General features: G+C 34.0%; 3 protein-coding genes across 3 annotated transcripts in view; 2 read left to right on the plus strand and 1 right to left on the minus strand.

Moving 5' to 3' along the window:
* Positions 1–500, plus strand: part of LOC116346760 (46 kDa FK506-binding nuclear protein-like) — a 571-nt gene extending 71 nt beyond the window's left edge. The window contains exons 2-3 of the mRNA XM_031776967.1: positions 17–24; positions 90–500. Of these exons, the coding sequence (XP_031632827.1) occupies positions 17–24; positions 90–500 (419 nt within the window). The remainder of the gene's footprint in view (positions 1–16; positions 25–89) is intronic.
* Positions 501–1,304: 804 nt separating this feature from the next.
* Positions 1,305–2,323, plus strand: LOC116346761 (FK506-binding protein 4-like). Its single transcript, XM_031776968.1, has 3 exons — positions 1,305–1,314; positions 1,392–1,924; positions 1,997–2,323. Exons 1-3 carry the CDS (start codon positions 1,305–1,307, stop codon positions 2,321–2,323), a joined length of 870 nt encoding a protein of 289 aa, XP_031632828.1.
* Positions 2,324–11,743: 9,420 nt separating this feature from the next.
* Positions 11,744–12,292, minus strand: LOC116346762 (fatty acid synthase-like). Its single transcript, XM_031776969.1, has 3 exons — positions 12,079–12,292; positions 11,958–12,005; positions 11,744–11,868 (listed from the first exon to the last, which is right to left on the minus strand). Exons 1-3 carry the CDS (start codon positions 12,290–12,292, stop codon positions 11,744–11,746), a joined length of 387 nt encoding a protein of 128 aa, XP_031632829.1.
* Positions 12,293–13,240: the final 948 nt, after the last annotated feature.

Genomic DNA, 13,240 nt, shown 5'->3' on the forward strand with positions numbered 1-13,240 from the left:
AAAAGAAAAAATGTAGAAAATGTGGTATGTGAGAATTCAGATGCATTTAAGAAAATGCGACTCACAAATATTTTTTACTCTTGATATAGCAAAGCGAAGCCAGCGAAAATCAATTTATGGACACGAATAATTTCACACCGGATGATTCAGAAAATAACGAAATACATGAAATGGTTGTCAAAACTAATGACATTACTGAAGGTGATGGAAAAGAGGCGACGGATGGAGACGTTGTGAGAATTTACTTCGAAAATTTAGTGCAAGGCAATTCGAACGTTGTTGGTCGCGTGAATAATGGACACGGTGTGACTTTGACATTGGGTAGCAAAGATGGAACGGTCATAGAAGGTCTGGAAATCGGTATTATTGGAATGAAGGTGGGCGGAACGCGTCAAATAATATCTCCACCGAAATTTGCATACGGAGATGCTGGTATATTGCCGTTTATTCCAGCAAATGCAACAGTTATATCAACTGTGACTTTACTTGAAATTGTGTGATTTCTTTTTTCTTTTTCAATAATAGAAATTAATTTATCAATAAAAGATATAATGGTTTAACTATGAAAAATGAATGAGTTCTTTATTCAATAATAATTGAATCAGTAAATGCACATTTTAAATATAGTATGGCCGCTTTCGAACACCTTCAGCTGTGTAAGTGAAATAAACTACTTCATTGGGATGGTGCTTTAAAACATGAGCCTCAAAGTTGGCCTTGTTTTGATATGTCTTTAGGCAGATAGAACATTTCATTCGATTTTTTTGATCGTGGAGATTCAAGTGTCGTATCAAGTTTGATTTCTTTGACTTTATTTCAATGTAACAAATTGGACACGTGTACTACAAGAAAAAGGACATACTTAGCATTAACACATCATAATTTATCTTTTAATAGTAACAACAAAAACCATGGTTTTTACCACAATTATATTCTTTTTGATGCTGCGTTTTTTTTTCGCCCATCGATTCCAACCAAGGTAAGAAAAACCCTAATAATTAAATATACATGAAATTTGAGTGAACATTTATAAAAAGAATGCATTACTATAGTAAAAACAACTCACATATGCGCTAACAAAGTTAATTGCCATTATACGTATAATAATCCACTTGTTGGTATGAAACCGATCTTATATGGAACTTTCAAGACCTCAACAAATAAAATATGTGCTTTGACATTTGACAGCTGTCATACTCAAATTTGATTATATGAATAGTTTGACAGAAGAAGCGGTAACTATAAGCATCGCGGTAACTATAAGCATATTTATTGTGCGTTCGATTTCAACAACTGCAGTAAACATGATTTGGGGTTTGTATAATTTTAATTTTTTTATGTTTTTGTCAAAATAAAGAATAGAAAATGTATAATTACATATAAATCTATAGGAATATTCATACCACCAGCCGTTCGCTGTAATTTCAATGCAACCAATAACATACGAGTGACGAGCGTGAATGTGGACTATTCAAGCGCAAAAATCCCAAAAGGCCACAAAGACATCGTTCAATTATGGGTGCAGTGTAAAAATAACTATAGACAATTGATTGCCACAATGACCAAATCGAATCCAAATGTTTCCATTGATATGGTTTTTTCGGTCGGTAATTCTTTATCGTTCATCACCACGGGTTTGGAAGCTAATGTGTATCTTAACGGTTATGTCATGGACAACCAAACAAGAAGTGCTGAATCTGCTCACGATGTGGGAAACAATGGTGAATTATTGCAGAGTATATGTTTATCAAAACTATACACGGAAACTGATGAAAAAGTGCCAAACATTGGCGAATCATCGATTCAAAACCAATACACCGTTGAATCGAATAATATGACAAACATTGGCGGATCATCGAGTCAAAACAAGAACACCATTAAAATGGATACAGTTGAAAACAATGAACCATCTGATGAAGATAAAGTATATATGACAATTTTATATTTTAAGCATTTCAGCTGAATTTATCCTAATTTCTTTGAATTTATTTCGCAGGTATGGATCATGGACAAGCAAATCTGCGATGGCATTGAAGCCCGTCTTGGCGATTTCATTTCGATTTACTTTGAAGGATGGATTGAAGGAAAGGACGTATCGTTTAGCCAACACATGTCTGGAACTCCATACAAGTTCCAGTTAGGTAAAAACGAACACATTCGTGGCTGGGATCTTGGCATTGAGGGCATGAAAACGGGATCTATTCGCCGCATTAAGTGTCCGCCATCATTGGCATACGGAGAAGCTGGGCTTTTGTCACTAGTGCCACCCAATGCCACGCTTATCTTCGACATTACACTTCTAGAAGTGAACACCACTGAATAAAATTGAGTGCATACCATTGAAATTAAACGTTCCTTATCATTCAATTACGTTAATATCATTAAATAATAATATTATCCAGTAAAATATCAATAGATTAAATAAAGTTAAAGTTTCAACCCATATGCGCTTGTTGTTCTTGTCGTCGTTTGTACACAAACAACAGTCTGTTGTAACAGTACAAAAACCAAATAATAATAACAATATAGAAAGAGTAAGCGAGAAGAAAACAATTTAACGAAAAAAGTAAAAACTATAAATTCACACAGAGAGACATTTTGTTGCTTTGTTGAATTTGCTTGCTGTTTATTTCTTTCAATTGAATTTTTCGAGGCTTGCTGTTTGTTTCTTTCAAGTGGATGTACAAATGATCGAAACAAATCTTTTTCTTTCTCTCATTCATCGCATTGAGTGTTGGCACGTATTTTTTTCTTTTTGTTATCGTTTGTATATAAATATCGGTTTGCGTAGCATCAATCTATTTATTTTTCTAATATCAATGCGAAAAAAGGTCTCAGAAATAGAAATAATGGCGGTGTACTCATAATTTTGCTACATATTTTTCTTTAATTTACTATTATTAAGTGTACACCAGATTCTTGCAAAAGCGATTTCAATTTTTCTATTTTTCTTGAAAAATTATGCATAAACTACGCATAGTATATGCACAAAATTAAAAAAATGCAGTAAGTATAGTGTATGCATAGTGTATCAAAAATTTCAGAAATTTCATACTATGCATATATTATGCATACTATTATACAAAAAAGCATTACACTTTCACCCACGCCATATGCATACATTCCATACAAACAAGCATTACACAGTGCTCATTGGGTGGGGTCACATTATTTGTTTTGACGAAGATTGTGTTAAGATTGTGAATTTACAGGTGCATATTGAACTATACGAGGGAATAAATTTGAAATTTGCCGGCGGAAAGAAAATGAGAATTTATTGTTTTTATTTTGCGGCATAAAGTTGAGAAATGGTTTTTATTTGCGCAAATCTACAAGATCTGAGTTGGATGAATTGTTCTTCTTATGTTTTCACTTGAATGAAATATCAATGACACGTCTTTTTCTCTTGTTCTCTTCTGTTTTAATTGATTCTAGGTTGCTTTATTACGGAATCCAAAATGAGACTTATGTTTGTTTGTAGTTGTTCTGTTTTTAATGAGTTGACGAATGGTTTTTTTTTTTTGTCCAAGATTCTTGCAATGTAAATTTATGTATTTAGGTAATACACTTTGTCAATTGATTAGTGTCTTTGTGTATTCGTTCAATTGGTAATGAGATAAAGTCGCAGAAGGAGCTCGAAAAGTTTTATTTTGTATTGACCTACAACTCATTTGAATGTGAGCTTCGGTATTTGATTATTTCTTTTAGTCTAACTAAATTCAACTTCCATTTTTGTAGCCTTTAGTTTATAGAATTTTCTTTTATTTACGAATTCTCTATTTATATTCTATTTCCATGCGTATTTCTTTTTGTTGTTTCTTTATATAATAATATTAACCAGTTTTCGATTTGCTCTGTATTTGATTTTGTAATTTTTCGGTTTTGTAGATTTATCCAAAGCACTACTTATCTTATTTTGGCCTTTACTTGTATCATTTCAAAATGTGATGATAAAAAAATAGAACAGAATTCGTGTTATCATGTGAAAATAACTTTTTTTAACTTCCAATAAGATTCATTTTCTCTTGTTGCTTTTGTTTGAAAAGCAAAAATAATCCCAGGAAATGAAGTGATCCATTTCAATGGATAAGAATTGTCCTTTTGTTCTGTTACAATTAAGAAAGCGTTTGATGCATATCAAACAAATGAAAAACATTTTTTTTCTCAATTGCACACTCGCACATTTGAATGTTGCATTACCGTGGATATCATGTTTTAATTCGATTGATAGCATACCCAAAATAAAAATGTTTTGTTAGAATTTCGGTGTTTTTTGTTACATTCCCAATGAACCATTTCTTCAAAAACTTATGCATAAACCATATGCATATTCTATGCATGCGGTATGCACATCGAATAATTCAAATCGGTGTAAAATTATGCATAAACTGTATGCATATCTTATGCATAAGACATACATATAACTACATGTGACTATGTAATTAGACTAAAAAATCACAATACGGAAAAGTTCGTCTTATTGCTTTATCAAACAGCATGCATGACTCTTTATTTTTAATAATACAGTTCTTAATCCTTCAAGAAACATGTTCCATTTTTTAATAGTTTTACATTTTTTGGGGCTAGATAAAGACAAACTTAATCATCACCATCATTTAATAAATGATAACAAATCATACTATTTGGTCGCATTTCAAAATGATCTTTATTAATTATAATTTAAATTTTTGATTAGATTGATTGCAATGTATGCAAGAGTGGCATAAAAATAAATTCTTTTTCAAGAGGCAATGCAATCATTTTCGCTCTAAATTTGTGTAGTGGAAATGGTCTGACGGACGAGTCATCCGTTTTTCCAGATGTTTTAAAAATATGGAGTCTTTGAGATGAGACTGGTTGTGTGAAATCCATACATGCATATACCATTCGGACTTTCAAGAGCGTATTTCATCTTAACAATGTCATTATTAGTAGTTAAAAACCAGCTGTTGATGGAATTTTTGTGTGATGAAAGTGTACAATCAATACTGATTTGGATTTCTTTATAAACTAATGTTTCATTTAGTTTGTAAGGAAGTCGAACTTGTGGAATTTTTTTACCGTTCAAAGAGCATTTGGTATAAAGTTGATCATAATCGAGTGATAGTTCCACCATTCGGCGCGTTATTTGTTCAAGAGGCTTTTTGCGTTGCTTTACTCTTGATTTCAAAAACTGTAGTCGGTTTTCAAAGGGATATGTGCTGACATCCATCAAAGAGCCAAATTCTTCCACATCATCCACTACGTGAATCAAATTATGAACGTTGCTCCCAATGCTATAGATGTGTGGCAGCTTCACTGCTATTAAATTTTGGTACTAAATATTGCCAGATGCATAAAAACAAACGAAACACTTTGTCAAATTTCTGTCACAATTATAGTAGTTTTTTGGTAGCGAGTGACGGAACGAAAAATGAACATCTCTCTCATCGATTGACCGTCGTCCAGTGAACATCGTATCGCATCGACCGCACTCGCACGCATTAGACAGAACTACGCAATTGTAACCTTTTAAACGATTCATTAAATATTATTTATTTTAAAGTAAAATTAACTAGTGGAGTTTTTATTGATTATTAACACATCCACATTGGTGACCCCGAACGTTGTTAACAACCGATTTTCACACAATTTAATCAACGATTTATTCAACAAATCATTTTGCAATTGATTTCGACACAAGTAAAAGTGTTCACATTTTCTTCATCGCGCTTATGTGCCCGACTCAGGAGTGGAACACATCAATAAAACGGATCATTTCGCATAAAATCAACGTGTGAATTTTTTTAATTGCAAAAAAGGTGAAAATCAAAAGCGAACACGAGGTTTAACAAAAACACATTTCGAAGCATTCAGACGACCGCATGTGTGATACAACAGCAGCATTTACCGTAATCAGTTTCTGAGAAGAAACGAGGAACAGTCATTACAACGTTCAACATACCACGTGTCTTTCGTCAATTAATACGTGGTCAATTGATGCTACCGTTCAATACGTGAAGCCATACGAGGGTCGTTCGCAAACATTCTCAGCGAATTTCACACACGTGGTGCACCAAGAATTTTTTTCACATCGCAACAAATTTTAATCAATCGAAGGAGGACCATTGGATAAACCATTCATCATTGAGCACCGGATTGAGACACAAAATCTCGGCGATAACAGCATTCTTTACACATACATAATGGCAAACGACGATGACGATCAAAATGCAGGAAATGCATCCAATGTAAGTACCGATAACACTTTGCATTTACCAGAAATAAGTCGTATCACAATAAAAGCACCCACATTCGTGAAGAATGAACCAGATTTATTTTTTATTCAAATGGAGGCTCAATTTAGAAACGCAGGAATTTCTAACGACAATTCAAAATACAATCATGTTATCGCGGCACTAGAACCACAATATTTATCAATGGTTTCTGATTTGGTTCGTAATCCACCCACATCAGATAAATATGATTCAATAAAAAAACGTTTAGTTGATGAATATACACAGTCTGACCAAAAGAAATTAAGGGTTTTGCTCACTGAAATTGAACTCGGTGACGACAAACCGTCACATTTATTACGAAAAATGCGCGATTTGGCAAAAAATTCTCTCACAGACGACGCATTAAAATCATTATGGATCGATCGATTACCTGAGAATGTCAGGGCCGTTGTAGCCATTTCCAACGACGATTTAACAACGTGCTCCAATTTAGCCGATAAAATTTTAGAATTGACAACGCCAAAACAAACCACATTGATGAATGTCAATGAAATTAAAACGGATAATTTTTCGATTTCGGAATTAAAAGCACAAATCAATGAACTATCAAAGTCTATTCGCGAATTAAAATCAAATAGCAAGCAAGGCACACATTCGTCAAGAGGTATCGAAACAAAAAATCGTTCACGCTCTAAATCTAGGGGGAAGAGTCCATATTGTTATTTTCACTACAAATTCGGTGCCATGGCACGCAAGTGTGAACAACCATGTAAATTCAAGAAGAGAGACAACAATTCCACAAACAGTTCGGAAAACTAAAACCCACTTCGCCCTCGACGGTAGGCGAAGTGGCTAGCAACTTATCTCACCGTCTCTTCGTCACTGATAGATCAAATCTTCGCAAATATTTAGTAGACACCGGTGCAGATTTCTCTGTTTTACCAAAAAGTTATTTCAAAAAGTTAATTAATCCGGAAACGTATAGACTTTTCGCCGCAAATGGCACACCTATAGAAACTTTCGGTCATTTCACTTGCACAGTCGACTTAGGACTACGACGTAACTTTACTTGGACATTTTTAATTGCCAACGTTTCAAAGCCAATACTTGGCGCAGATTTTCTCGACGAATTTAATCTATTAGTTGACATCAAGAACAAACAATTAATCGATGCAAAAACCAATTTACGCACCAGATGTGTGTCTCAATTAACCCATTACGAGACAATTAGTACGATTAATAACAAAACCAATTTCACCGATCTCTTAATTGAATTCAAAGATCTCACTCTTCCGCCAAACTTCAATAAATGTAATAATTCGAAACCAGACGTAGTCAAACATCAAATTATTACAACAGAAAGACCAGTTTTTTCTCGGGCTCGACGACTTAACCCAGAAAAGCTCGCAATAGCTAAAAAAGAATTCGAAATAATGATCAAAAACGGCATTTGTCAACCTAGTAAAAGCCCTTGGGCATCTCCACTTCATATGGTACTAAAAAAGAATGGTCAATGGCGTTTGTGTGGCGATTATCGCATGTTAAATGCAATCACAAAACCTGATCGGTATCCTTTGCCACACATACAAGATTTCACTCACAATTTCTCTGGAAAAACCATTTTCTCCAAAATTGACCTCGTTAGCGCATACAACCAAATCCCAATAGCCGAAGAAGATAAAGAAAAGACAGCCATCATAACTCCTTTCGGACTATTCGAATTCAATGTAATGACATTCGGATTAAGGAATGCCTCTCAAACTTTCCAACGTTTCATGAACAATATTTTCAACGATTTAGACTTCGTAAGCGTTTACGTCGACGACATCTGTGTTGCTTCTAAAGATGCCGCAGAACATCAACAGCACTTAAAAATCGTATTCGAACGCTTGCGCGAACATTGTTTGAAAATAAATCTCGCAAAATGTGATTTTGGTCTCGAAAAAATCACCTTTTTAGGCCATATCGTTAACAAAAATGGCATTTTACCAAATACTGAAAAAGTAGATGCCATTAAAAATTTCAAGAAACCAGAATTAGCTCACGAACTTCGCAGCTTCCTTGCTCTCTTGAATACCTATCGTCGTTTTCTGCCCAACGCAGCTCAAATTCAAGGCAAACTTCAGTCTTTGATCAAGGGCAGCAAAAAGAAAGACAAAACACAATTAATTTGGAACGACGACGCATTCAAAGCCTTTGAACAGTCAAAAAATAACATTGTCAATGCCACACTATTAGCTCATCCAATTCCGAACGCTAAATTAGCTTTATACGTTGATGCTAGCAATTTTGCAGTAGGGGCACACCTACACCAAATCTCTAACAACCAGCTAGAACCATTGAGTTTTTATTCTAAACGAATGACAGACACTCAGAAAAGATATAGCACATACGATCGCGAACTCCTAGCTATTTATCAAGCAGTAAAACATCACATATACATGATTCAGGGACGCGAATGTACTATTTACACCGATCACAAGCCATTAACATATGCATTCCAAAAGAGATCTGATACAGCATCTCCTCGTCAAATACAACAATTGGATTTCATAGGCCAATTCACGACCGACATACGCCACATTGCTGGCAAAGACAATATTGTTGCAGACATTCTTTCGCGCATCGAAGAAGTCAAAACAGATGATATCAGCCTAGAACTTCTGGCAAAATCACAAAAAAATGACCATGAACTTCTAGATATCATTGATAACAAGACCAAAAATTCACTGACTTTAAGTAAAATCAATTTACCCAATTCTAAATTATACATTTACTGTGACACTTCTACCAAACAAATTCGACCTTTTATTGTCGAAAACATGCGCAAACGAATTTTCAATCTCGTTCATGGATTCTCTCATCCTGGTAAAAAGGCATCAACAAAATTGTTGACTGAACGTTATGTCTGGCCCAACATAAAAAAAGACGTTTCCAAATGGACAGCCGAATGCATTGACTGTCAAAAAAGCAAAATCCAAAGACATAACAAGACAATTCTCGCCAACTTCAAAATCCCAGACGGACGTTTCCAACACATAAACATTGACATAATTGGACCACTCTAGGGTGTTCAGACTATACGAAACTTACATGTTATTCTAATGTTATAACATGTAAAATTCGTATAGTCTGAAACACAAAAATGAACGGGAGTAAGACGAACCTTTCCGCATGGTGGTAGTTGTGTATCTTATTAAGCAAGCTCAAAATAATACTTGTTCGCTTTTTCAAGCCTTTCCAGCGGCATAAAGTTCGAGGTGAAAAGATATGATCAAATCTTTGCATCGAAATATTCTTTAATTTAATAGCAGAAGTGCTCGCAAAAGATTTTTCACACTTTAATGATGAACCCATGCTTCAAATGATTTTGGACTGTGGCTACCGTACGCTTTAATAATTACAGCGATTTTCATCATCTTCGTTCAAATGAGCTATCTTACCAAAGCGTTAGACATTTTTAACACAAGCATTGTGACGCCAATTTATTATTTAATTTTCACAACGCTTGAAAGAATGGCAACACATGACTGTTGAAAATGTGATTGGCGATTTATGCGGTTTCGGTATTGTTATTATTGCTGTGATTCTTTTGAATGCCTTCCAAAATTCCGAAATTTCGATAAACGATTTACGACAAATGATGAGACCACGACGAGATCCAATTAGCCAAAAATTTCCGATACGTGAAGACGTTTTCATTCGACAATCACATCGAAATGGATATGGAACGCACAGCGATGATTCTGGAAACAATTTAGTTCGACAATTATGACAAAATTATGAAGAACTATGAATATGCTTATACTTTTCAATTCCTAATATTATATGTAAGACGGCCCTCGGAATGAAGACTTCGCACTTGGCGGCAATTATGAAAAATCGTGGAACAATTTGGGCCATTGAACGTAACCGCAAACGATTTAAGACATTAAACAAGTTTGTACAGAAAACTAATTCAAAATTGGTGAAAACAGTCAACTCCGCCATACTTTCAATAGGTTTGTAAAATAATTGTGGATTTTTTAAAGAAAAAATTATGTCGAAATTTAAGATTTATCGCAAAAAATATTGCAGATCCTCCTGAATATGAGAAAGTAGAGTACATTCTTTTGGATCCTCCATGCAAAACCAGACATCGATCGAACTGATGGATTTTTCGTAGCTATATTTGAGCGGCAACAACAGACCGAATAAATAATATTGTGTATTTATTATGAAATATGCTATGGCATTACTTTACTGTACTTTGTATCGAAAGTTGGTAATTTTGAGTTTAAATAAAACACTTTTTTTCACTTTGTTATACATTCAATGTATACAATTTTTTTTATTATTCGATAAAAATATTCGATATTCCATGATGGTAAATTTGATCAAAAACCCTAAAATATTTGTTTTTTTTTTACAAAAAAAAAACACATGTTTTATCAACTTTAAAGAGGTTCGATTCGTCTCCTGAGGCTCGACTTACATTAATTTATACCGAAAAAATATATATTTCATTCATGCATCTGTTGACTCATTTGAGAAAAATAAACATGTTTTGAAATAGAAAAATAAAATTAATTCATAAATAAATTAAACAATGTATTCAAATGGAATGTTACATAATCATTATTCTTGTGTCATTTAGCTGTCTAACTCTTCTACAAGCGCAAAAAAAATTATCATTGATTTTAATCTGTGGTAATTATGTGCCAATTAAACTGGACCCTTGAATAATTGCCACAAAATTACCGCACAAACTTCAATTGATAAATTCTTTTTGGCCATGTAACAAGTTTATAATTTATCATAAATTAACTTTATATACAGATCGGTAAGTGCTTTCAGAACGGTGGCAATCTTGTCTACTGATTCTCCGGTCAAGATATTTAGTTATGTGGTCATCTTTCACGGTTACAACATCAATTTTCGATGTAACAACCTATTGAGAGAGGGGAAACCAACGTTTTAAAATTCAAATAATTTTCCATTCAAATGTGTATAAAAAAGTGCATATCTGTAAAATGCAAATGAAATTCACCTCTGATGGACCATAGTCAGCGGCCAATTTAACGTAGTTTTCGGTTGTTTTGAACGAAGTGACGTTGGAGTTGGTGAGTTTACGTTCTGGTTTGTAAAAGTATCTCAAGGCATCTGAGTTTTTTGTATAGAAAGTAATCGATGCCAATTGAACAGTTTCAGATGAGCATTTAGTTTTTGGAGCAATGCGTTCAGCAAGATGCTTCAATTTCATATCGAGTGAAGCAAGAATGTCTAATTCCATGACAGTTTTTACATAGTCTAAGTTTGCAGCAACCATTCCGAAGTAGGCCAAACCATATGATTTGTGTTGTGCTTCAGTGGCTCTTTCGTTGAATTGTTGATGGGCTTCTGTGTACCAGCTGAAGTATTTTGGTGAACCGTCAAGCATAACAAGAGTGGCTTTTTCGAGCACCGAACGAATAACCAATGATGACATATGGGCCAGTCTTTCGAACGGTTATTAATTTATTTGATATAGAATGTAGCCAAATCGCTCAATGAGCGTCTTTTGTACATTGCAAACCATAAACTGGTACGGTTAATTTGGCGGCCAATCGTTTCAAAGCAGTGACAAAACCTTCGATAGCAAGGGCATGCTTTGCTACCAGCTGGTACTTGACTCTCAAGTTTGACCAAAACTTCAGTTGGCATCAATTCATCGTTGAACACGACTTGAGTTCCATCGCTAATAGCTGAGATGTTTGTTGCTTGTTTCTATACTGGTTGCGGTTGGTGCAGCTCCTCCAGCTCCAGATTCTGAATATGAAATGTTATCAAAAGAATTGGATTAGAAATCAATTTAATTTTTCAGTGTTTTTTTATTTCTTACCCAAAGCCTTAAGTTTTCCGAATGACAATTGACGGATTTCTGGTGAGCTCATCACGACATCGTAGGTACGTTCCAATGTTTGTTCAATTTCAGCGCCCATCAATGAATCTATGTTGGCAACACAGCTGACCAAAGATCCAATAAAATACCATGGAATGAGGTCTTCAAATATTCGGCGAAACTGTAACTTTAAATGATGATTTTGATTTGACATTAGGCATTAGGCAATATATTATTTTTGAAGAATTTATGGGGTCTCGGTAATTTAAAAAGGGTCTCTCAAAAATTCATTTAAATATACAATTATCAATTCTCTTCCGAGGAGTTTTTTGTGTGCATGAATATAAAAATGTCAACCGATCTCAACTTTTTTTATTAATTCTTCGGTTTGCCCTTTATTCCATTGAAATTAAATCGTTCACGTTTCATTTATATTATGTACGAATCAATTTGGTGGATATAAACAAAGTCAATTCTCATTCGTCCTAAAAATAGAATATTAATGCAATTGCAATGAAAAATAAATTTTTCTTTTCATTTTTGCATCAACTCACGTTAACTCAATTCCGAGTGCGGTAATCAGTTAAATTCAATTGGCACAAAAACACTATACAAGCAATGTTCAAATGAATTAAATAAAAAAAAAAATTTTTTGTTTAATATCGACATCTAAAAATGTTCTTAATTTTAAATCAAATTACGCAAATCTCTCTCCAAATGGATTGAGCAATTCAGCACTCATAAATAAATGAGTCATTCGTATTGAATGCAATTGAAGAGCTGTCAACACACAATCCCAATCAACTAAAAATACAAATTGACAAACCCATACTTTTTGCCATCTGGTGGCAATTTTGATGCTTACCCCAACAAACAACACCGGTATATATTCTAATGCGTTTGTATGAATTGACATACAAATGGGTTTGTCAATTCGTATTTTTTAGAAGGAAGCATTTAATATATGAAATAAAATTAATTGTGATTGTGTGTTGACAGCTCTTCAATTGCGTTCAATACGAATGACTCATTTATTTAACCACTGGCAATAACAACCTGTGATGTACTTAATCGATTTCAATTTTATGCATCAAACGGTTTTCGTTACAGTCTTACTAACACTCTTACTAACACTCTCATTTGAAAATGGTTCTAGTTTGAC

The sequence above is a fragment of the Contarinia nasturtii genome, unplaced genomic scaffold (genome assembly GCF_009176525.2).
Source record: "Contarinia nasturtii isolate CC-2019 unplaced genomic scaffold, AAFC_CNas_1.1 Cnas_scaffold_1681, whole genome shotgun sequence".
Classification (NCBI taxonomy): domain Eukaryota; kingdom Metazoa; phylum Arthropoda; class Insecta; order Diptera; family Cecidomyiidae; genus Contarinia; species Contarinia nasturtii.